Here is a 26,072-nt window from a genome sequence, read left to right as displayed (position 1 = left end):
TTTGCAGTTTATTGAATTTCTTGGAGCTCTCGTCCATCTGTACAATCTCTTACCTTGGCTCTTAGTGACGTTGTTGTTCTTGTTGTTGTACAGAGCAAGTCCTAAACTAATTGCACAATCCACCCTTGGATTGAGCTTAATAAATATGAATCTGGCAAAATTTTAGTAGAAAGAAAGTGACGATGGGAAGAAGAAGATTGCAGTAATTAAATATTAATATTTTCTAAAAATTTAGTATAGCACGTTATCTCTATTTCTTGTATGTATTTATCATACCTAAACACTTAACCTCTGTAGCCTTAATTCTCTTCTATCACAATAAAATAATAATATGTAATTTCTCTTCTATCTCAAAAAAGAAATGCATGGTAAGTATCCATAGATAGATAAATACCTTCTAAAATCATCATCTACATTATCTCTTGCGCTTCATCCATTCTATGTGCTTCACAAAGTGGAAGTACCATACAATTTTAAGTTTCCAATTCTTGTCGCAAACCTATCTCCATGATTTTGTAAACAAGCTATATGCTTCTTTCATGATATTTTCTCTTATCAATACATAAATTATATAGTTGCAAACCTTAAGGTTTGGAATCCAACCTCTTTTCTTTATCTCATCATAAAACCTTAGAGACTTAAAGAGATTTCCATGTTTTGCCAAGCAACCAATCATATGAGTGTAGGAAGTACTATATGGTATGATGCAATATTTTTGCCATTTCTCTCCAAACTCTTTTTTGCTTCAATCAAATTGACAGGAATATTACACCATCCATCAAAAATAATGTTGAATCTAGTAGTTTTAAGAGGAAAAAAAAATTGTTTTAAAAGAAGAAGCTCTTCCGATTCCTCAACATTCTTGTTTTTGCAAAAAAAAAAACATTAAGAAGAGCTTAAAATTCATCCAAATTTACTTTTACATTGAATTTCTCCAAAGCACGGAATGTTTTAATTAATTTCCCACTCTCATTTGTAGATACATATCTAATTTTCAAGGAAGAAGTGTAATCTTATTATATATGATTAAAATGTTCAATTTAACTTATTCTTGTGCAACTTATATATAGCACTGATAAATTTTATATGTCTTATATGGGGCAAGAAAATTTGCATTCAAGATTTCCCACCACAACTTCCCTTTTGGTAGAACTGTATCGTTGAGAAATTTAAAATGGTCCTCAGATGGTGAATGTTAGAGATTTCAAATATATATATATATATATAGACAAATATATATATTAAAATATAAAATGTTAGAGATTTCAAATATAAAATGGTCCTCACTTAAAATTTGCAAGACAAACATATATATTAAATAATATGCTTTCACAATATGTCAAAATATAACTATATTATTAAAGCATATTATTTAATATAGCAGGCTATTAAGAGGCAAATGATAGTAGCTCGACAGATTTGGCATCGCAATCTGCATTATGGTACAAATATAGATAACACAATATGATAATGGAAATAAGGTCAACATAAACAAGTAGGAATTCCTTTCAAAAACAATTGAAAATTTTAATATTACTTAATTATGACATGTTTGAGTTATTAAACATTAAAAAAAAAATCTTATTATTATGGGGATTGCTCTAAATCATTTAATGGCAAGTTTTGAATTTTTTTTGTTTTTGTTATATTTCTGTTGAATGATGATTAAGGGGATTACTCTATATAAAAACTTAATCAATTTTTATTTTATTAAAACATAATTACAAAATCATAATTAAATGTTGGATTATAAAATCATACCAAAGAAATTTAGATCCCTACACTTGATCTACCAAACAAGACTTATATTTTCCTAAAATATTGAAAGAATGAAGTAAGATCAACAAGTTCAGTATACACTCTCTCCTACACCCTCCACTGATATAAATATCCAATTTAAATACTTAAAAGAAATATAAATATAAAAAAGAGTTACTCAAAGAAAACATAAAGGCTTTCAAAATACCTAAAGCTTAAGAAAAATAAGAATTTATCATATTTCTAGTGTGTATACCAGATTTCAAAACTAGCACTTACACATTCTTACCACATCACCATTTTCACAAAAGTTTCTTGATGTCATACATAATACTTATTCTTTTCGGAGGTTCACTTGCATTTCCCTTTTACTTTCACTTTACCAACAGTGTGCATATAGAAATTCAAAGTTTATTAAACATCTCTCAAAACATTTCTTAAACTTAATTCATTAGACTATTAAAATATAAGATGCAATTCTTAAAATACACATGGCATGATGCTTAATTATATCTCAACTTCCATTTATATATCTTTTTTACCTTCTACATCATTATCTAACATGTGGAGCCAGAATCTCTCTCACATCTGCATCATATAGAAAGAGTCACTTTCAATGTTAATTAACCTCTCACATTTGCTTTTGATAAGTGGGGTTATAATCTCTCTCACATCTTCATCATGTAGATGGGAAAAAAGTACATATATGGTCTACCATATAATAGAGAGTGCACTTTTTTTTATTTTAGAACAAAACATCTCTAATGCCACATAATGTAGAATGCAAATGAAATGAAATAATAATTAAATTTTACACTCAATGTAATATTTAGATGATGTAGAAATTACTAGTAAAAGCCTCAATACTTGTAAAATATGATACTCACTTAACTTTCTCATTTTAATTTCTAACTTCAAAGGAATATTCACATGAATATTTTAACTCTTTTATGTAACTATTGTATCTATCAGAAAAGCCTCCATTCGAAAATATGCTCAGAAATTTGTAAGAAATAAATCAAATGTTAGAACTCAATTTTATACAATCAAAATGTTTATAAGAAGGAATATAATAGCAAACTAAAAATCACATGATGAAAACTTTGTCAAATCCATGAAAAATATATTTTTGTTCATATCTTTTATAAACTTATTAGAAATGAAATCCAAGATAGGGTTTTAGGAATCTACACAGGGTTTTAAGAATCTACCTCGAGCTCTATAATTTTCTTAACAGATCTGAAGAAGAATCCCAGACTTTAGCCTCTAAATATCTCTCCTTCTCTTTCTTCTTTCTCTTTTCCCCTTCCTCCTCTTTTCTCCAGCTTGCCTAGTGGTGGAATAGATTTGGCTAAATGGGTTTAGATATTTTAATATTTAAAATCCACTAACTTGACCCTGCACTTTGATGTCAAATTCCCAATGCTGCAACGTTCTCAAAAATCATTTAGAAGCTAACAGAATAATCTCACCTGAAACCTAGCGCCGCAACTGCACTTCTAGGCTTCGCAGCGTTGGCCTATATCACTTCACAGCTTAGCCTCAGGGTGTCGTATTCCCTAAGCGCTATGATACCCATGGAACAAAATCCAAATCCTGAATTTTCACATTTTCAACCCCAAATATTGGCCACTATCTACCACATTAAACATTCTAAGACTCATAAGTACCCATTAACTTAAAAGTGAAGATTATTTAAATAAAATTACTTGACTTTGATGACAAATTTTTCATTATCCCCTACTTACAAAAATGTCATCCTCAATATTTTCAATCTACAACACAGATAATCAGAAACTCGGTCAAAACAAGTCAGGATACAACTTCCTCATCTCAAACACTTTGTCCCAAGTTACTTCCTGCTTTGATCGATGCTTCTGTTAAATCTTGATTCTTAGAATATATTTGTTCCTTAACTGCTTTATATTAAAAGCCAGAATATGTTCAGGTTCTTTCCTGTAAGTTAGATTGGGTTGCACCTCTACATTAGTTTCTAGGACTCTCCCATCTATATGGGGCACCAATTTCCTTAATACAAACAAGTTAAACATGTTGTGAATGTTGGACATATGGATTGATAGAAACAAAAATGTAAGTGAATTTTTCAACCCATCTCAATAACTTCAAATGGTCTAATATATCGAGGGCTTACTTTGATATCTTTTCTAAATCTATTGACACTCTTTATTGGGCTGACTTTTACATACTATTTTATTTTCCTATCTTAAGTTGCTTTTAATCTTCTTCTAATAAATCTAATTTTCTCAGTAGCTCTATCCACTACCTTAGAACCAATCAATCTTCTCCCTCCTACCTTAACCCAAGACAATGTCATCTTGCATCTTCTTCCATACAAAGCTTCATAAGGAGCTATATTGATACTTACCTGGAAAGTATTATTACAAGAAAACTAAATTAGCGGTATATCGTCCTCCAAGCTTCCACCAAAGTTTGAAACACAAAACCTTAATAAATCTTCCAGAATATGAAAGACTCTTTCTGACTGTCATCTGTATGGGGTAAAAAGCCATACTTAAATTTATCTTCATCCCCAAACCTTCCCAACTACTTCTCTATAGTTTCAAGGTGGATATATCATTATGATCAAACATAATAATCTTAGGGATTTCTTGTAGTTTGATAATCTCTTTTACGTACAACTAAGCCAACTTATTAATAGAATCAATCTATCTCATTGGTGGAAAATAAGCAAAATTTGACAATTGATCTATAATCACCCATACTCCATCATGGCCATACCTAAACCTGGCAAAGCCCAAATCAAAATTTATAGCGATCTCCACACATTTCCACTTAGGAATATGTAACAACTACAATAATCCACTAGGTCTCTAATGCTCAACTTTCATCATCTGGCATGCTTCACATTTAGAAAAAAAAAATTATTACATCTTGCTTCAATCCAATCCACTTGAATATACACTTCATATCATGATATATTTTATTCTTATCTAGATGAATGGTATACCCAAAGTAGCGGAATTCATGTAGAATTTCTCTCCTTATATCACCATTACCTGGGACTTATAATCTGCCACCACAAAAAATTACGCAACGCTCATGTACTTGTAATTCAAATGTCTTTCTAAAGTAAATTTGATCTCACAACCCACATATTCCTCATCTACCTTTTGAGTTTTCTTAATCCTATCCTACAACAAAGGCTAAACTATCATCTGAGAAATGATTCCAACAGACACATCAGAGGAACACATAACTTTGAACTCCAACCTCTTCATTTTGTTAATCAATGTTTGCTAAGAAGTAATCAAATTGGTTATCATACTAACTGATTTCTTACTCTGGTGTCCAATCAAACGGTGTGACATTCTGAGTCAACCTTGTCAAAGGGATAACAATCTGTGAGAAGCCTCTAAAAAATTTTTGATAATATCATACCATGCCAAGAAAACTATGGACCTTAGTCATAGATGTGGGCCTCGGCCAATCCACTATGTTCTTCATTTTATAAGGATCAATAGTATGTTACAACCCAACACGATAAGACCAACAGACTGAATAAGTCCATTAATCTTGATAACTTGTAATTGGCAAACCCCAAGATAAAAGTTATATTTTTTTTTTTTTTAATTCTTCCAATACAAACTTTAAAATGAACAACTAACCATAAAACTACATAAAAAATCAGGCATTATAAATAATCTCATCCTTAAGATTTTTATTTTATTATCAAAATGTATATACAATAACTATATTACAGTACATGGCTACCAACCAGAGTATAAAATAAAATACAATAGACTAGTCATGATTATATAAAAATTGAAAGAGGAAATAATTACACAGTCTCATATAAGATCTTAAAATTGCTACTCGATTTCCTTTTCCCAAGCCCTAAAAAAATAGGTGAAGCATATGTGAGCTAATACAGCTTAGTAAACCAAATTTAAACAAATTTGAATTCCCAAAAATTCATTTATTACGTGTTTAACAAAATAGTAAACATAATAAAATAAATCATTGTGCATATCAGAATAACAATCACACTTATCAGAACTTTAACTAACAGTATTAGGAAAGTAAACAAAACAAACACTTCATATTTCAGAGCTACAAATCATAAAATTTCTTCTTATAACTCCCAATGCTCATTATTCGAATAGAATATGTTTATAGCACCAAAACATACATTATATGCACTAGAACATGACTTATAGTCACTAGAACATGCCTTATAGAGACTAGAATATGTCTTATAACTACCATAACATGCTCATAGGCATCAGAATAAACTTCCACGTTTTCCATCATATTTCCTTATAACTTCTCATTTTTAAATAGTAAAGCAAGTAATTTATTTCATTGTAGTAATTAAAAAAAAATAGGCATATTCCAAATTTTACAAAATGATATAATGGTAGGCAGTAGAAATTTTACTGAATAGAAATGTACTATTTTAGAATTTAACCAAATTACTATGAATTTCTAAAAGTCTATTTTGAGACTTTAATTGTACTATAATGTTATATTTTAAATTCAGAATTTTTTTTTAATAAATTAAAATTACGTATATTTCAAAATACCTCCTAATAAATTTTTCACGAAATCCCTAAATATTCAAAATTGATGCATCTACAACATACAAAAAAGTTGCATGATAAATGTTTTACAATTGTAAAGTTTTCATCATTCTTTTTATTATTGAAATATAAATTAAATAAAAAAATCTAGAAAATTTCATATTTTTAAAAACTAAGATAGGTTAAATGTCACCTACCTAGATCCGAAAAAATTTTAGAATTGAGTTGGAAGCAAAAAATTGAATCGAAGCCACCCGAAATGGTTTTTCTCTAACTAAAAACTTTCTCCTTCTCTCTCTAAGTCAGCTGCCTAAAATGAATTACATTAAATGGAATAGTGGATTTAGATATTTTAATATAAAAATTTAGTCTAGCATTGTGGGCACCACATACAACCCTGCGATACTGGCCACAGCGTAACCCTATAAAACACTGACTTAGTCAAATCAATTTTAGATAACTACAATTACTTACACTCATTGGCTTTATCTTCTATAATAACCAATAAAGTTGATGCACGCTATTATCTATGAGGCTAATGCACATCGTTAACACCAACACCAATAATCCACCAACCTTTTCACTCTTGATTGCCACCAACATCAATAAACACTATTATAAAACTATCTAACATCATCAACACTAACACTGGCGCTAGGTTACTTTATCACTTGCATTCGACACTAATATTAATGCCATCATCACTTACAAGCTGGTCAATGCACATGACATCACCAACACCGATACATGCAAACTTTTATTGCTCGTCATCACCATCAAAATCAACACATTCCATTGCATATAAGTTGATGCATGCCTTCAACAACAACGCCAACACTATATAATTTTGTTGCATGTCGTAACTATTAATGTTGACACATAACATTGCCTAGAAGGTCGATGCACACCATCGACACCAAAACTTATACTCACTAACTCTGTTGCTGGCCTTTGCCAGTAACATTATTACATGATATTATCTATAAAGACAATGTTTTCTTTCAACACCAATATTGATGCTCACTAACCTTGCCTACGATGTCACCACCAATATTGATGCACGCCATTGTCTTAAGGAAGATGAATGACGTCGACACCAACTCTGTCTCCAACATATAAATTGATATTTAGACTAAGCTGCATAATATTTAATATTTTTCCTAGAAAGAGAACTGTTAAGCATATCATGAATGTTCTCTTGAGGGAAATTAAATGTTCAAAACTATTTAAATTTTCAACATAAAGTTCATTTTCTATTATTCATATCTACTACAATGCATCAGTATATTCCTCAAATATAGGAAAGTTTATCATCAACAACATACACTAATAGAATTATTCACTTTGATGAGGCTCAGTGGTTTTTCTCTTTTTAAGAAAAATGTAGGTGTCTTTAACAATTCTTATGTGTTGAATCATTATATAAAGTCAAGACCTTAAAAGCTCTATTTGACATCATAATTTTTCTTAGAACATTACACCACAATAAAGCATGTTTTTTATATATTTTCAATGATTTTTTATCTTCTATTATACTAATTTTTGCATGAAAATTCTTTTAAAAAATGTAACCCTATATATTTTATTATCCTTTCATACATTAACTTTCACATGAAATTTGTTCATAGAGTTTTGTCCCTATTTATAAGAGTGATACTAAATAACACCACTCATAACCCAAAAAAGTCTTGATGCCTTAGTACATTAGTTAGTATGGAGTAGTTGTTTTTTTTTAGTATGGATAAGTAGTTGTGTAATACATAGGCTTCATTTGGGACAACTTTCATACTGTTTTCTAAAGCAGCTTTTAGTACAAAAATTTCTAGAACTATCATTTTTTAATTAGAAAGCAATAAGAAAAGTGTCCCAAAGAAAGCCATAGTCACATAAGATATTTTTTTCCTCTATCTACCATAGACTTTTTTGAGTTATAAGGGAGGAAATATGGCATTCTTGAATTTATACACTTTCAAATAGATTCATATGCCAATTATTAAACTCCAATAAGAGAGTTTTATCCCAAATAAGAAAAAAAAAACTCATGCAAAATGGTGGAAGGTGTGTGTGTGTGTTATTATTATTATTATTATTATTATCAATAATATTAATACTCTAATCCTTTATCCTCATATATGAATGCTTGGGGCTCTGCTAGGGTTTTTCCGCGCCGCGCCGTTTTTTTCGTGCTTCGCCGTCCTGTTGGCGGAGGGATCCATGGATCCCTCCCTCTCAAATTCCGTTTTTCCGCTGCTTCGCCCTTCCAGCCCTCCTTTGCCTAACATGCACCAGGTTCCGTCGCTTGCTTCTTCGCAAAACCCGCTCCCCTGGACACGTATCCTGGCCGACAGACCGAACCTGAGCAAGTTTGATATTGCTGCTATCCCAACTCCGGAGGACATCATCCCGTTCGCTCACGAGGATGTGGTCGAAGCTTCCTCTGAATGGAGCCTTGCTTTGGTAGGATACTCCCTTGGTAAGAGGCCTTACTATGGTTCCCTCCTTACTGCAGTAAACAAGGTATCGAAGCTTAAAGGTAGTCTCAAAATGATTTCCTTGAGTGATGGCTTCTTTCTCTTTAAATTTTCTTCAGTTGAGGACTTTGAATATGTTTGGAATAAGGGTGTCTGGTTTATCTTGGGAAAACCTTTTGTCTACAAAAGTGGTCGCCTTTGTTCACCCCCAAAAAGGAGGAGTTCACCTCGGTCCCAATCTGGATCAAAATCCTTGACTTACCTCTCTGCTGTTGGACCCCGATAGGAATCTCAAAAATTGCTACTAAAATTGGTATTCCCCTCGCTGTAGATGATCTTACTGCGACCAAATCCCGTTTAACCTATGCGAGGGTATGTGTCCAGATTGACGCTTCGGCCACTTATCCTGAGTTTATTCCTATCTTGGTTGAAGGCAAAAATTTTAACCTAAAAATCCTTTATGAATGGAAGCCTACTCCCTGTGAATGCTGCTCCTCTTTAATTCACCAGGCCTCTGAATGCCCTAAAAATTCGATCCCGCAGTCGCTTTCGCAAAAACCCCTTAACCCTCCCAGGGGTCGAAGCTTGAGTCGCAGACCTAGAGAAGATATTGATGCTCCTAAAAGCATCCTCCCCACCACGGCTGAACCGAGCTCTAGACCAGAAACTTCTGTTATAGGCTCACTCAAAGCTCCTCCAAATATCCCTAACATTCCCAATCTCAACTGCCCTAATGAGGAATTCTCTTCTTCTGAGTCCTCAAACCCTCCCATCCTCTCTTCCCCTCCTCTTAAAGCTAAATCTCCAGTTGTCCAGTCCTCAAACAAATTCTCTGCCTTACAAGATAACCCAGATCTGGACTCTGACCTTCCAGTCCAAGTCACTCAGGATAAGGAACCCCAAATCAATTTGTCATTTGGCATTTCTAAGGATGTTCTGAAAGTCCTTCCTAATGCTACTACCCAAACCTCCAATCAAGGACCTCCTGATAAGGGAACTCTAAAACAAGTTACCACAAGAGGGAAAGGCTCCAAAAGGAGCAACAATTCTAAATCCTGATGCCCATTCTACCCATCGGTGTGTGGAATATCAGGGGCTTTAACAGTCCTGATAAGGTTAATGGAGTTAAGAAGTTGGTAAGGGACCATAGTTTAGCTATGGTCTGTCTCTTGGAGAATCGCATCCTTCATCATAATCTTAATGACCCTTGGTTTATTAATTGTCATGAGATTTTCAATAAAGAAAATAGTTGCAATAATTTCCACCTTGCCTCACCGGGGAGGATCTGGATTAAATGGAATTCTGATAGAATCAATTTTGAGCCTCTATTTTTTTCCAATCAAATGATTTCTGGGAAATTATCTGTCGATGCTCTTGATCCTATTTTTATCTCTATTATCTATGCCTCTAATTCTCATGAGGAAAGAACCATATTATGGGATGACATCAGAATGCTCAATCCTCTTAATAATCATCCATGGATTGTCACAGGGGATTTTAATTGTTGTCGTTTTATCTCTGAAAAAGCTGGGGGTAATCCTATCACGGTTGATAGGCTGGGCTAATTCAACTCCATGATTTTTGACACAGCCCTCACGGATCTTACTTCCACTGGCATTTTTTTCACCTGGAGCAACCAAAGAAATGATAATCCCATTAGCATTAAACTGGACAGAACCCTTGTCAACGATAAATGGATAGCTTCCTATCCTAACTCATCATATAAGGTTCTGAGCACCTCTATTTCTGATCACTCCCCGCTTATCATTAATACTAATAATCACATTATTTATGCTCACCGTTTCATGTTCAAGAATCACTGGACCAAATACCAAGATTTCTGGGATGCTCTTGTTGATATTTTTGCAGTCCAACTGGAGGGTAATCCTATTTTAAAGCTCTATGAGAAGGTCAGAAACCTTAAAGTGATAATTAAGGGTGCTAACTGGAATTCTTCTAATTCTATCATTAGTTTGATTGATGCTCTTACCCAACAACAGGAGAATATCCAGACTCACATTGATTTGGATCCTCTTAATCCTGAGAACCATAATAATCTTAAATACATCAACTCCAAGCTGATGTATTACAATTCCATGTGGACCACCTGGTTAAAACAGAGAGCAAAAATTAACTGGCTCAAGCACGGGGAGGAAGATTTAAAATTTCTTTACTCTAGGATTCATAGAAGAAGGGATGTGAAGTCCAGTACTATTGATTGTATCCTAACTTGCCCTTCCCAAGACCGGAATTCCAAAATTCAGGATATCATTAGCTATTTTAAGGCTCAGTTAAATCAGTCTAATTCAGCTACTGCTGACACTAGACACATACCAATTGGTACTGGACTTTCGTCTCACCTTGTTGAAGCCTTGATTAAGCCTGTTACCTATGAGGAAGTTAAAAATGTTGTGTTTGCTGGCCATTCTAACTCAGCACCAGGTCCAGATGGCTAAAGTTTCTTTTTTTACAAAAATTGCTGGCACATCATTGGATACGAAGTCTTCAGGGCTGTTCAGTCGTTTTTCTCTAAATGTTACCTACCCATTGGGGCTAAGGCTACTGCACTTGTCTTGATTCCTAAGCACAATCATGCTAGTAGTATTGAGGACTTCAGACCTATTGCATTGTGTAATGTTTTTTACAAAATTGTTGCAAAAATTTTAGTTGATCGTATGAAGCTAGTCATGCCTACAATTATTAATAAGAGCCAAACTGCTTTCATTTCTAACAGACTGGCCACTAACAATCCAATTTTAGCCGGTGAAATCATGAAGTTGTTCATTAACTCTAGAAGAAGTGATTACTTCTGTGCTAAATTTGACGTTAGGAAGGCTTTTGATACGGTTTCTAGGGAATTTTTGATCTCTAGAATGTCTCAAAAAGGTTTCCCAGACATGTTCATTAGATGGATCAAGGCTTGCATCTTTAATGTTAACTACTCCATTTGCTTGAACGGCTCGTTAGAAGGCTATTTTCCCTCATCCACGAGCTTAAGGCAGGGTTTCCCTCTCAGTCCATATCTCTTCTGTATAATTATGGATAGTTTATCTTGTTTGCTTGATGAGCAGACTAATCTGAGAGAATTCAAGGGTATTTCCTTGGGAGAATTTTATACTTCTCATATCCTATATGTTGATGATATGATTGTGTTTGGCGAGGCTGATAATCCCAATTGCTCAAGACTTATTGAAATTTTGGATAATTTTTCCAACTGCTCTGAGCTACAGCTTAATTGTCAAAAAAGTATTGTTTCCTTCTCTCAGCACACACCTAATGCTAATGAATTGGCCCAAATCCTGAGAATTCCCAATGTTTCAAACAAATTTACCTATCTTGGCATCCCTATTTCTTCTGAGAAGATTAAAATTGCTTATTTCAATCACCTTTTGGAAAAAATCAAGTACCTTCTCACTGGTTGGAAAGCAAATACTTTGTCATTAGCCGGCAGAATGCAGTATATTAAATATACAATTTCAAATACTGTGGCGAATTGGGTTAGAACTATTTTTATTCCTAATTCTGTTATTAGAAGCATTATTAAAGCATGTGTCAGATTTCTTTATTTTGGGAACACTATTGGGAAAAGGCTGCATCTTATTTCATGGGAGAATACTTGTAAACCTTTCAGTAAGGGTGGAGTTGACATCCCCTCTTTGGTGGCCATGAGGTTTGCATATAATTGTGCTATCATTAGCAGAATGTATAATAATTCTAATCCTCTTTCAGCTTTTTTGTTAGCTCGTTACACCTCTCCTTGGAAAAATAATGCTACACTTCCAACCAGATTTTGGAAAGGAATCTGTGATACTGCCTCCCAGGTTAGAGAAAATTTCCTTTTCTCATTGTTTATGCAAGGCTTCTATTAAATGGGATCACTGGTGTATGGGAGAAAAACTGTCTAATAGATTCCCTGAACTTTCTTCTATTAGTTTTTGCAAGGATAATGAAACTATAGATAGTTGGATGCATAGTGGGAATTGGTGCGTCCCTGTTTTTCTTAGGGATGAAATAAAAAATTACATTTGTAACATTCCTTTAGCCGTGGAAAATACGCTTAGCCTTAACTAGGATGGCAACACTAAGCACTCATACAAAGATTATTACAAGAAATTCTTTGAGTCTCATGAATCTGTGGACTGGTTCCAGCTTGTTTGGCATAAAAGAAACTCTCCTAGATACTCTATCTATACCTGGATGTCTCTTTTAGACAAACTAAAAACTGCTGAGGTTTTAGCCTTGAGAGGCATTTATATTGATAATCCTAATTGTTATCTCTGTCAGGATTATACGGAATGCACGCGCCATTTATTTTTTTATTGTGAGTATTCCTACAAGATTCTTATTAGGCTTATTCCTACATTGCAAAACTTTCTGCTTAGACCCAATGTATCTCAAGCATTGGAATTTATTGGTGGTTTGCCGGGTGAAAAAAAAGGAGAAATCATACAGGCTCTTGTTATTCAATGCCACTATTTATCATATATGGAGTGAAAGGAACAACAGAAGGTTTAATGCTACGGCAAAATGCTTTTTCACTTTAGCAACTGAAATTATGAAAGATGTGAGAATAAAATCCTTAAAATGGAAGACAATAAAAGCCCATACTCAGACACATTGACGGTGATGGCAATGATAATTGAGATAGCTGGAGGTTTAAATTTCTCATCAGATTCTGGAAGGGCTTTGTGGGGTTTTTCATTAAGATTGGATTTTTCTATCAAGCTTTGAAGAAACTTTTATTTAAATCTAAGCGATGATGATAGTCCGACTTTGAATACTCTTGGAAGGTCTTCGGGCAACCAGAGTATATGTTTCTCTTTGTTAGCGCCAGTCTAACTGAGTTCTGAGCCTGTCAAAAGCAACATGCTTTCTGCTGAGTATTTCGGATGAAATTCTGACCCGCAAGTTTTTTCTGTTTTTCTGTTTAAATTGTTGTTTTTGTATTTCCTTTTTTTTTTCCTTCTTTCCAGACTTCGCATTCATTATCACTGCTTCTTGAATTTTATTCTTGAATAAAAGGCTCGGGCCAAATTTTTCCCAAAAAAAAAAATATTTTGTTTGCGGGATTGGTGAGCTTATGTGTGCGATTGGTGATTCTGTTTGCGGGATTGTGAGCTTATGTGTGCGATACTTTAATTTAGCATTGTTGCTTCCCACCCTTATGATTTTTCTTTGGGGTTTATTGCTTTTTGATGTTGGTTTGGGAGTGGAATTAGATGGTATAAACATTCTCTATTTTCGAGTTTTTTTTTTTTTTTTTTAGTATAATGGCTGTTGGTTGCATCTGTTATTTCTTAGTCCATTTTAATTTTTGTTGTAATGATCATGTGTATCTTGGATGGACTGTTTTGATTCTTGCTCCTTTTCCCTTAATGGATATGGTTCCTTTAATCAGTTCAATTTTGGCCTCATCCTTTTCCTAGTTGAAGGGAATTATAATCAGGTTGAAGATAACGGCTTTACCAGGTTTATTTTTAAGTTTTCGTTATTTTATTTTTCTAATAGAATTTTGCAGGAACCTTCTGGTGCAGTTTTGTTAGTTCCTGATTTTTTGCGTGAAGAAATCGAGCTTACAGAGTATCCTTATTACTTTCTTTATTTTTGGGTTATGGCTACCGTCCAACTTAGAAGCTTCTTAGGAAATGTTGTATCTGGTAGTAGGGAACTTGAGCTCATAGGATTTTTTTTTTTTTTTTTTTTTTTTTTTGGATTTTTTTTTTTTTTTTTTGCTTACTATTGTAGCTCTTCTGAACATTAATAAGCTAAAGGTCCCTTTAAAGACCTTGTATTTTTTACCTTAATCAACGCATAGGCCCCTCCGAGGGTTTCCCAAAAAAAAAAAAACAATGTTCAATTGCTTTTAAAAATTAAAATTTAGAAAAAAACAAAACAACCAAAATGTAACTTTTGGCACTGAAAATTAGAACTCAATTCTACACTTTTTGAGGCCAACTTAAAATTTAGAACAAGTTCCATCTAATTTTAGGCTTCATTTGGGGCATCTTTCTTATTATTTTTTAAAAATAATTTTTTAGTACAAAAATTTTAGTTCAAAAATCTTTTGTACTAAAAAGCTTCTTTAAAAAGCTATAAGCTACCCCAAACAAAGCCTTAATCCAAAAAATGATACCAACTCATTTCTGAAAAAAGAGATGCACTTATTTTTTAACACTTCAAATTAGTTTATTTCACCATAAGTACTTAAATCCCAATTACAAGATTGTTTCTACATTTTCCAATAAAAATTCCCATATGACATTCAATAGCAAAATATATATAACAAGTTAAGCCAACAACAAAATAATTTTTCACTCTTAGCATAAATCATATGTAATAGTCATAGAATTGAATACAAAACTTTCACAATTACAAACACAATCTGTGCAGTATATCAACAATATAAGACGTTTCAGCAATTGATTCCACACTGCTTGACATTTGGTCCTACGGCTCTAACCACAAATGGATCTATCCTCACCCACAGCAACGAGAAGATTGAAGCCAAGAGAATCGACCAGATAACGACAATCGTCGGAGTTCGATTCTGCCTCCCCATAAGCCCCTTGAGGAATGGATAGAGATGAACAATCACCCAAAATGAAAAGAACAGCTTCCCAAATAGAGGTCCCCATGACTGATATCCATTGTTTATGGCATCTGATATCCCAGCCACAACTCCAACAATGTTTATGATCAGAATGGTGGTTGGGGGAATGAGCAAAGTGGTCCATTTGAAAGTGTAGAGTTCACCAAACTCTTCATCGTCGGAAGCCTTTGAAGTAACGGTGAAGTTTGTGTCAATTCCTGCAAGGATTTTGAGCAAGCCTTGAACGACAGCGAAGAGGTGTGCGGAAACGCCGCCAATGACCCAGAACTGCTCATTTCTCCACCACTCTTCAATGCTCACTCCACTCCACCGCAATTCCAATATCCCTGTGGCGAAAATGGAGATGAAGAGTGCAATGAAGAAGAGGCTTGCAAATGTGCTAATCTGCAACAAAAATATATTTTAGAGATAGAGTAAATGATAAAAAAAAATCATTAGATTTTTACATGTATTTGTTTTTGTCTAAGACTTTTGTAGATGTTCAATATAATTATTCAACACATCAAATTCAATTAATTTTAGCTCACCATCAACATTGATGTTTCTTTGGACAAAAAATTGGTGGAAATGAGCATTCATTGAATAATATAGACTTTCATGGTCCATCCTACAAGTTAATATTAACTACCAATAATGGATTAACTTTAAAAAATCCAAACTGCTTCCATGCAAAACTTCATTCCAAATACTTCCATCCAAAGAAATGACAGTTGGCAAGACAAAATTAATTCAAATTTAGTGATTTCAGGCATTAAATTGAACACCTAGAAAGTCTTGGATTCAAATGGACACACCTAAAAAGTTGAAGTACCATTTTAATCATCTATTCAATATAGATTTGTTAGAAATTAGTATAATTGCTAAGAAACTTACTGATGGCATGATGAATTTTCCAGTGAGGAGGCAGACAGCAGGCAGGGTACAGTAGGCAAGGAGAGGGAGTGAGGTAAAAGGGTAAATCGTGGTGTTTATATATGAAAAGCGTTCAAGCCATTTGAGATGGCCATTCTTGTAGCCATACCAAACCGGGCTGTGTCTGCTGAAGAATATTTCAACTGAACCAAGAGCCCAACGTAGAACCTGGTTAAGCCTATCAGAGAGATTTATAGGAGCAGACCCTTTGAATGCTGGCCTTTCTGGCATGCAGTATACAGACCTCCATCCACGGCAATGCATCTTGAAGCCTGTTAAGATATCCTCTGTGATTGAGCCGTAGATCCATCCCAGCTGCAAAATTCAGCAAAAAGTTATAATATTTATCAACAACTCTTTAGAAAAATTAAGAGCTATACTACACACTTCTATTTGGCTATAATTATCTTGATGTTTTTTAGAATTTTTTTGGTGAAAAATAGTTTTTCATAACAAATTCTGTTAGAGTATGATGGTTATAAGAAAATCGATATCTAAGTTTTTCGGAAGAGAAAAAGTCTATATCAATGTAGATTAATGCATTCTCTAAATTCTATTTTAGTTAAATTAATCAGCCCCTAGGAGTTGAAGGGGCTATTGATTGGTTTACATATATTATTTAATAAGATATTATTATTTTATTATTATATAAATAACACTGTCGGGTAGAAAATATTGGTCTGTTAAGTATCATTGAACCTAACACACCAAAGATTACCTCTGTTCCCCATTCTGTCTTGTCTTCATAGCCACAGCTAATGACGTGAATGGCCTCTTTGAGCAAAGCTGCTGGGCTTGATGAGGGAGGAACTCCACCTTGTTCCATTAATGTGGATGTCACAAAGGCTGCAGATTGCCCAAATCTCTTATCAAAGTTCATCTGAGACATGAGCATCTGCTTGTCTTCATCAACTCCTATTCAAATTTCATATGTAGAGTGAAGTTCAAACCTTTTAACAAATGCTAGAAGCTTGGATTAAAGCCAAAGCAAGGAAATACTCACCCCCATCTACTGGAAGCTCACTATCATTCTTATCAAACCTTGGCTTCTTCCGCTTGCCAAAGCAAGGACAACAGTCACAGCTCACCATTTTTGGCCTTTTGGGCCCTTTAGGTGGACTGTAACCGTAGAGAGCTTGACGGCGAAAGACACAACCAGTTCCCACATAAACTGGACCTTGGATTCCATCTAAACCTTTCATATTTATCTGAAAAAAAAAGATGACCCAAACATTAGTTATTGAATTATTGTCTATGCTAGACCTAACAAATCATCCTTGCTACATTACAATCTAGTTTGCCAAATTAAAAGTCAGATTTAGGCTAAGCTATGAAAATGAGTTTTAATGATGTACTATGAGAAATCTTTCAAATTAATTCAAAGTGATTCATGAAACTTACATCAAAGAAAACAGTATTCCTATTTGCATATCGATCATTCCTATCAATGCCATCAAATCTTTGCGGGAATTGAACATAACACACTTTCCTCCCAACCTGAGGATCCATTAAGAAACACATGGACTCTCTTATAGCCTTGCTGTTGTTGATGTAATGATCACAATCTAAGTTGAGCATGAATGGCGCATTTGTGAGCACTGCCGACACACGAATCTGCAACCTCTCCAGAATTAAAAAAATTTGAAGTTAACTGTCATTTTTTAAATTAAAAAGAAGCAACTTTGATTTGATTACCAGAGCATTCATGGCACCAGCCTTCTTATGATGCTGGAAACCAGGTCTTTTTTCTCTGGAGACATACACAAGACGTGGTAGCTCATTGCCATCAATGTCATGGCCGCCATTGTGGCCTAGAAAAACCTGCATCATGCCAGGGTGATCTCGGGTGTTATTTCCAGGCCATGGAGTTCCATCCTTCATAATCCATCCTTCTGCTGGTACCTTAGTGGCTTTTGCCACCAATGCATTTATCCTAATCTTAAACTCTTCGTATTCCCTCTGATGCAACAGCAAACAAGAACTATTTAGTTTGTATACATATTTCACCTATTCTCTACTTCTATTTTAACTTTAGAGTAATGTCAAACTTACCTCCCAAACAAAATCAATTTGTTTCACATTAGCTACTTATATATGAGAAAATATTTTTAAATAAATCAAATAATATGTAATCTTTTCTCACATCTAATTGAAGAAACTGAAATGAATTGATCAAATTGACTTTAAAAAGTGTCATGTATCAACTCCTGACCTCATCGAAAACATAAATTTGATGTAGACGATTCATAATCTAGACAATAATTTTCAAAAAATTTATCAAATTTCATGAAGAACTTAATATTATTGAAGTTAGGGATGAGAAGGACCTTCATGGCTCTCCTTTCCTTCACAAAAGTTGGTTGCACCTTGTCCTTGAGGTAATCAACTTTGAGGTAGAAATACATTTCAGGAGCCCGAGGTTCAATGTTGAATTTCTTACAGAAGGGAACCCACTTCCGAGCAAATTCTGCAGCTTCTGAGAGTGCTTCAAAAGTGAGCATTGAAGCACCATCATCTGAAACATAGCATGACACCTTATCCACTGGATAGTCCACCGCTAGGATTGAAAGCACAGTGTTAGCTGTGACCAAAGGAGGTTCTTTAAGTGGGTCGACAGTACTGACAAATATGTCAACTGGAGATAGCATTGAGGGCTCCCCTTCCATCTCATATCTGCAAAATTTAATGCAATATATATATATATACATGTTCAGCGGTAGAGCATAATATTTACCTTATGAAAAAAATACACTATGCAGATTTAGTCAGATTTGGAGGTTGCGGGCTACGTTTTTAAAATATATCCAATATCTATAGTTGTTTCATTAAGAGTTTTTTTGATAAAGAGATGAGCATATATTATATTTATATCATAGAAATTATGATTCTAATTCCTCATGATTAAAGAATAGTGAACTGGACCGATCTTTAGACTGGTTCACGATTGAATCGGTCAGACGGCCGATCCAGTCCGTTTTTTAAAACCTTGGCATTAATCTTCTTTTTTTTAATTTTATTACTCTTTATATCGGATTTAGGTTCACTTGTTTTTCTAATAATAATTTATGCATAAAGAGTTTAGAACAAAAGCATGTTGCTCCAGTAAATTGCATTCACCTTAGGGAGAGGCGGTCTAGATAAGTCTCTCGATCAATTGGAAACCATTTAGGGAACTGATCAAGAATCCATGAGATGGCAAACCAGATCTCACAGATGACTGAGGTGAGCCAAAGCCCAAAGGCATCTTGAACTGGATGAAGAATTCGGTAATGAAGAAAGAAGCCAAGAACCACCAGACGAAGCACTATCACCATTCTATAAGGATTGATCTTGCTTGAAGCTATTGGAACCTTCCTTGATAATGGCTGTCTTGCCTCATCTATCCTGCAAGCATTTAAATTGCATTTCAAGTCAATAACAAGTGCTTTTTTTTCTGCACATATGTTTGAACAAAACTTGGATTCAGAGAAGAAACTTGCATTGCCATGTCAGGATCAATGTCTTCAGGGTCTCCTCCGAGAAGCCCTTGCTTGGATTTCCACTCATCCATTCTGTCTCTCCACCCTCCTTCTTTCTTTTCATCCCACCTCTCGCTCCCTGAGATTAATGTAATCTCATTCCTTAACTTCCATTCTCTTTTCTTCAAGCTAAAAATTTTAAATAGTCATTCAAAAAAGTTTTAGGAGAGCATACCAGGTTCTGAGACAGGATATGGATGCACTCGCTTGTGAAGTGATGATGAAAAATCTCCATGACTGTGGCCATTGGATATGGGGAATTCACCACTGACCTGAAGCATATAAATTCTCAGAAATTAAATAACTTATTAGGGAAAAACATGCATATTTGCAGCACAAGCATATTTTATTACTGTTCTTGAACGGGTGCCAGTGATGATAGGAGGGAATTGGGGGGCATCATTTTCCCCATCTTCAGGGCCTCTGCCATAGCTCATCTTTCCATAAAGCATGGCTTCTGCAGTGAGCTTAGTTGCAGGAGGTGGTGACATATGTTGATTTTGTTTCTTGTTCTGCTCATCTTCGATATTGAATTCATGCTCCAAGTCATCAATATCTTCTTCGTCATCATCACCCTCCACTCTTGGGCTCCCTTTTTCAATTCAAATTCAAATTAGCCACTTCCTTGTTTAAAGCTTGCATTCAAGAAACATTATTTTCATGGTTTTTATTTATCAACTCCTTATCATAATAAAAACAACCTAATCAATGTACTAGGCCCACCCTTTTAAGTGTGTTCAGTTATTTTTCTAAGCATTTTCAAAGCATATCAGCTCCAGTAAAATACTTACGCTTCATTTGGGTTGGTTTTCTTACTGCTTCATAATGCAGCTTTCTATTACAAAAATTTTAATTTTTTAACTAAAAAATTGTTTTACGAAACAACAAGAAAGTCATCCCAAATAAAACCTTAGTCTAACTAATCTGATTAGTAGTCATTTATCCTTAATTTTCTTCACTTAAAGCAACAACTTCATTCTTATTCTTTGAATATCTGAACTAACTTGCCTTTTTTCCCCTTTGTACTCCTACTTTTAGGCAACCATATTATAGTTAGTTTTCTACGTTCTAACCAAAGAGTACTAACTCGCACGGTATTGTCTTTATTTATTCCAATACATGACAAACCCTCAAATCCCAAAGGATTTAGCAAATCCTACGAATAAAGATTTAATAAATGAGAGGATTAAAATATTAAACCTATTTGTCACACTAACTATTAAATTTGATAAATTATTTCATTATTTACTTCAAAATTTAAGATTTACAACAGAAATAACTTTTTAAATCTATTAAATCCTAAAAAAGATGGGATTTAACAAATCTTAAAGTTGATTAATAGTTGAGGTGAAAAGGAATCAATCAAGACAGCAGGATTTAGGATCCATTTAAGATAGCTTTTCACTGCTTTGCTGTTTAGATTGTTCTCCCACTTTAGTTCACTACAATTTTCTAGCTGCTTTTGATATAATTCTATAGCGACAAGTAGCTTTTTATATTATAATTAAATTGGTTAAGGTGTGATAACTAGAATAAAGCTATTATCTGACCTTTTCTGGAGGAAAAATATCTACTACCTACAATAAATTTATATATATATATATATATATATATATATATATAAAAAAAAAATCTATAATACCAAGAACATTCAAAAAATCTACTTTCTCCATTCAATTATTTTTACAAACAACTATAATCACCCCCAAACAGATCCTAAATCCAGCCTAAAATAGGAAACGAAACAGCCCCTTCCATGTATACACATCATACAGATCCATGCTAAGGATTTTGTAACTGCATTTCTACAAAACGTTTTATAGTTCAACAAAATAGCATTAAAAAAAACAATGCTGAAGCCACTCACCCTTGATACGCTTGTACCTAGTTTTGCACTGAGGGCAGAGCTGGCTACCCTCTCTCCGTTCATACTCATAGCATGGCCGACACACAGGAAATCCGCATTCATTACAGGCCACAAACAGATCTCCATCGACTGTCAGTCCTACTTCATCCCCACAAATCTCGCAGACTTGGCCATTCAACGCCCTCAATGTCTTCGGCTGCAAAATCACAAAACCTGGAATTAGATCAATAAACCCAGTGGAGTAACGCATTCTTCAATCTTTTGATTTCCATTGCTACCTCTTCATGGCCTCGGATGAGGACAAGCTCGTTGCGGTTGTGAGAACCTGCGACCAGGCCGGAGCTGGCCTCCATAGGAAAAGGGAGACAATAATGGAGTGGAGTGTGAGAGAATGGAAGAGATAGCCGGAGGTGAGAACAGGGGATCGGGTGGGTTTTGTAGGGCATAGGGAGTCTTTCTAGCTATATTTCTTCCAACCTTGTCTGGTTTGGGTCTCATTCTTCCACCTAATCGATGGAGAAGGTTAGTTGTCTGGCAATTGGTTGGGTGCAGAGTCGCCATTGCCGCCGATTGAAGCTAATCTTCAATTGAATATACTAACCAACCGCCTTCAGGAGCTGAGGTATTTTCGGACGGAGGGTAATAACCTTTTTTGGTTGTTGAATGGTATTTGTCTAACTCTTAGGAGTGTCCATTTGGTTTAATAGGTCTGATTTAAATTTGACTTTAAGATAATATTATATGAACATAGTCAATCAGATTTAACCTATTTAGTGTTTTATCAAGTTGGTTTTAAAAAAATAATCTATCAAATATGCCACTATGTTACATCTCTAACCTAGCATACTCTTCTCACATTGATTCATCCATGAACTCGCATTGTCTCTCTCTCTCATATGCGCGCACACACACATCAAATCACTATAGTGTAAACTCTTCATTGAATCCCTCATCAGACGTTCCACCTTCATCGCCCTCATTGCCTCTAGCTTGATCGAGCTCGTGTGGAGGTCCCATTTGCAGCCTTATTGAGCTTCATCGTCCCTTGCCTACAAAATACTAGGGGTGTCAATTCGGGTCAACGGATCGGGTTTTGGTCGAACTCGACTTGACCCGGGCCTAAACGGGGGGGTTGACCCGGACCCAACCCGTTTAGTTAAATGGGTCTGAGATCTGAACATGAACCCGACCCAGGTAAACTCGGCCCGCCAACCCGCAAGTTTTTTTTCCTGAATGATTTTTTTATTGTTTTTTAAAGCAAATTACAAATAGTTACTACTCAAATCAAATATTGAAAATAATAAACAATAAACAATCAAATTGCAATAAAATTTAAATTTTATTAATAATTTATATTTTACAACATGAAAAATTGAAAATTCTAAAATACTGAAATGCATTACAAAATTTTTCTTTTTTAAATTGTTACAACTTACAAGTTATAAAAATATATTACAAATACAACTTAACAGCTATACAGGTATACAACTGCTTTGCTCAATTGTTGCATTTCACTCTTTCAGTTTATGCATAATCATCCCCTCCTCAGCAATGAAGAACCTGCAAGGCTGCAAAAAAGAAAAAAATAAAATAAAAGAATATGTTAACTACTAGCAACCAAAGCGGCAAAGTCGAGGCTCATGGTGAACCTAGCAAAGAACCATCAACTACAACAATTCCATAAATTGTGCCCTCCAAGATTACAAATTGGTAATATGACTTTAATCAATTTAGTTTCTATTCAATTAAATCTTCTATTTAAACACAAAATTGTACATTTTCACAAAATAAGATATGTCAAATTTGATTATTCATACACATGACAGTTACAAGAATGACTAAACGAGTTTAATCTATTGCAAATGAAAAAATTAAGAGTTATTGATATTAGACTAAATGAAAAAAATTTGAAATAGTAAAAGTTATTCAGTCATTCAAATTCAACAATTCAATATACACTATTGGAGCAACAAGTTCATAATAAAACTGTCAAAATCATAACAACAGCAAGACTACATAACAGCAAACCCTAATATCAATAGAAACACTACACTCCACTGTGTATCATAATGGATTCTGATGTATAAATTAATAAACATAACAACAGCAACACTACATAACAGTAAGCCCTATTCCAACTGTGCAACATAGCAGCAAGAAGCTTAGTTATTATGAGCATAACAACATCAATATTTCAATAGTTCAACACCAGTTCCTGATCTCAAGTTTACAACAAAACCCTAATCAACATTTGAATCCCAGCTCAGTTATTATGAGCAAACCCTAATCCTCCATCTACAGATTTCAAAAATTGGAGACATCGAAAACACCATCACACTGTGAGTCTGAAATATTAATTTCAAAAATCCTAATCTACAATAGCCCTAATTTCAAACACTAAACATTTAAACTCCAAAAAAAAAAAAACTCCATATTTTAGAAATTCTAATCTACAATAACCCTAATCTCAAAAAGCTATTTATAACTTCGCTTTCAAATACCAAAATGGCAAAATCCAAATGGCCAAAGTTAAAATGAAAGAACAGATCTCCCATAAAAAATCTAAAATAGAAATAAAAAAACATCGTCACACTGAGAGTCTGAAACAACAGAAGTTATTCAAGATATTATTGACCATCACGGTCGAGACAAGAGGAGGATTCGAGGAGAGATTCAGAAGCCAGAGGAATCATGATAGTCGAGAGGTTGAGAAAAGAAGATATCAATTATCAAGAGAACTCCACTGCTCTAGTGCTCCTGAAGGCCTAGAGATAGCGAGGAGTGGAAACCCTAAAACAGAAGACCAAAGATTCTAATGGTTGAACTCGAAGTGGCGTCAGTTATAGTATCCAAAAAGATGTGGCGTGGGTTAGTCGAGTCACTAGCGGGTTGTCGAGTTAACCTGACCCGAAATATAAAAGAGTCCAGAAATTAGACCCGAACCTGACCCATTTTTTATGGGTTGACCCGAACCCGGATTGTTTGGGTCAGGTTCTGGTCTAATTTTTGAGTCGTGTCAGAAATTGACACCCATACAAGACTCTACCTTTGTCGAGCTTCATTCTGTCGTGCAAGCATCAGAGTTGATGAAGAAATCGACCCAAGAAGAGCAAACTATGTTAGATAGGTAAGTGATTGGTTTGAACAGTGCTACACAAGTGCACATGATGTTCAAGTAATATAGTGATAAGTGAGTTATCGCTCCCACGAGGAATATAAATAGTATCTTTAAAAAACTAATTATTAACTTTCTCAATCTTTTAATTTATCTTACAATACTAAAAAAATTTCTGAAGTAAAGATTTACCTACAATGTTCTTAAAAGGATTCTTCTAACATTATAAAAATAGAATAATTTTGTTGACATAGATTTATCTACAAAATTTTAACTGTCAAGTAGACCAAAAGTAATTCATTCTGTGGATCCTGGTGAAGTTTCCCTAAGACATACAAAAAAAAAAAATTTTTTTTTAAAGTAATTAGATTCCTAGTGGGAACAATAATTAAAAATTAAAAAATTAAAAAAAAAAAATCCTAGTGAAGTTTCATAGAAACAAAAACAATAGTTTCCCTCGATCCTATGTAGAAACAAAATAAATATAGTTCATAAACTTCAATAGTATTCCTAGTGGGAACAATAATTAGGTATTTATTTTTCAAAAAAAAAAATTTTAATATCTACCTAGGATACCTAGTACATAGAAACAAAAACAAAACAATATCCTAGTAATTTTAATTTTGTGCCAAGCATAAATACAATCTAAATTAAAAATAGAAAAACATGAAACAATTACTTGCATTTGAAGAATGTACATCATCAATAAAAACAATTAGTGCTATTATAAAATCCAAATAATCAAATCAGAACAATAACTTTTCATTTCATCAAAAATCACATACACAATATTCCAACTTAAAAAATCTTATGCATCAAAATAATAAAAAATTAGATTACAAAATATTACCTTAATATCGTAAATCGAGAGAAACCTGCCTCTACCCTTTATCTACTTTGTTGGGCCTTTAGCTTTTCCTGAAATACCAAAAAATTTAGAGAATGAGCTCAACCAGCTCGGTAGACTTCTTCCCATAGCACATCACAGATATCAATATCCAAATTAAAACATTGAATGAGAGTTAATTAAAGGAAAATACAATGACAATAACTAAATTGTAAACAAAATATGATATTCTAGAGTTTTGATGTTTACTTGGGTTCATGCTCTTACTGATACCTTTAAAGCCACTATCAGAGATTTCAGATGCATCATAGAATACTTACTATTAGAGTTTCACTTGTACATGACTTTCACATTTCATTCGAGTTCATATAGAAATCTAGAAATTATTAACATTCAGTTCAAAATATTACTT

General features: G+C 34.0%; 2 protein-coding genes across 2 annotated transcripts; one reads left to right on the top strand and one right to left on the bottom strand.

Annotated features, from left to right (window-relative positions):
* The first annotated feature begins 10,365 nt into the window (after positions 1 to 10,365).
* Positions 10,366 to 11,247, top strand: LOC114579733. Its single transcript, XM_028695339.1, has one exon. It carries the CDS (start codon positions 10,366 to 10,368, stop codon positions 11,245 to 11,247), a length of 882 nt encoding a protein of 293 aa, XP_028551172.1.
* Positions 11,248 to 15,203: 3,956 nt separating this feature from the next.
* LOC110091796 (cellulose synthase A catalytic subunit 9 [UDP-forming]) lies at positions 15,204 to 22,346 on the bottom strand. The gene is made up of 13 exons (XM_020816047.2): positions 21,977 to 22,346; positions 21,699 to 21,894; positions 20,185 to 20,423; positions 20,007 to 20,103; positions 19,793 to 19,910; positions 19,431 to 19,697; positions 18,641 to 18,986; positions 18,009 to 18,272; positions 17,715 to 17,927; positions 17,317 to 17,521; positions 17,032 to 17,228; positions 16,275 to 16,628; positions 15,204 to 15,785 (listed from the first exon to the last, which is right to left on the bottom strand). The coding sequence occupies exons 1-13, from the start codon at positions 22,142 to 22,144 to the stop codon at positions 15,204 to 15,206; spliced, it is 3,246 nt and encodes a 1,081-aa protein (XP_020671706.1). The 5' UTR covers positions 22,145 to 22,346.
* Between the last annotated feature and the right edge of the window lie 3,726 nt (positions 22,347 to 26,072).

Source organism: Dendrobium catenatum, unplaced genomic scaffold (assembly GCF_001605985.2).
Source record: "Dendrobium catenatum unplaced genomic scaffold, ASM160598v2 fragScaff_scaffold_621, whole genome shotgun sequence".
Taxonomy (NCBI): domain Eukaryota; kingdom Viridiplantae; phylum Streptophyta; class Magnoliopsida; order Asparagales; family Orchidaceae; genus Dendrobium; species Dendrobium catenatum.
The sequence above is the reverse complement of the archived record's forward strand: the minus strand, read 5'-3'. Positions and strand labels throughout refer to the sequence as shown.

Coding starts and splice junctions, on each gene's coding strand:
- LOC114579733 (XM_028695339.1), top strand. CDS start 10,366: ATGATTTTTGACACAGCCCTCACGGATCTTACTTCCACTGGCATTTTT.
- LOC110091796 (XM_020816047.2), bottom strand. CDS start 22,144: ATGCCCTACAAAACCCACCCGATCCCCTGTTCTCACCTCCGGCTATCT. Junction 18,987..19,430: donor CTAGACCGCCTCTCCCTAAG/GTGAATGCAATT, acceptor TAAATTTTGCAG/ATATGAGATGGAAGGGGAGC. Junction 17,928..18,008: donor CTGGTGCCATGAATGCTCTG/GTAATCAAATCA, acceptor GAGAGGTTGCAG/ATTCGTGTGTCGGCAGTGCT.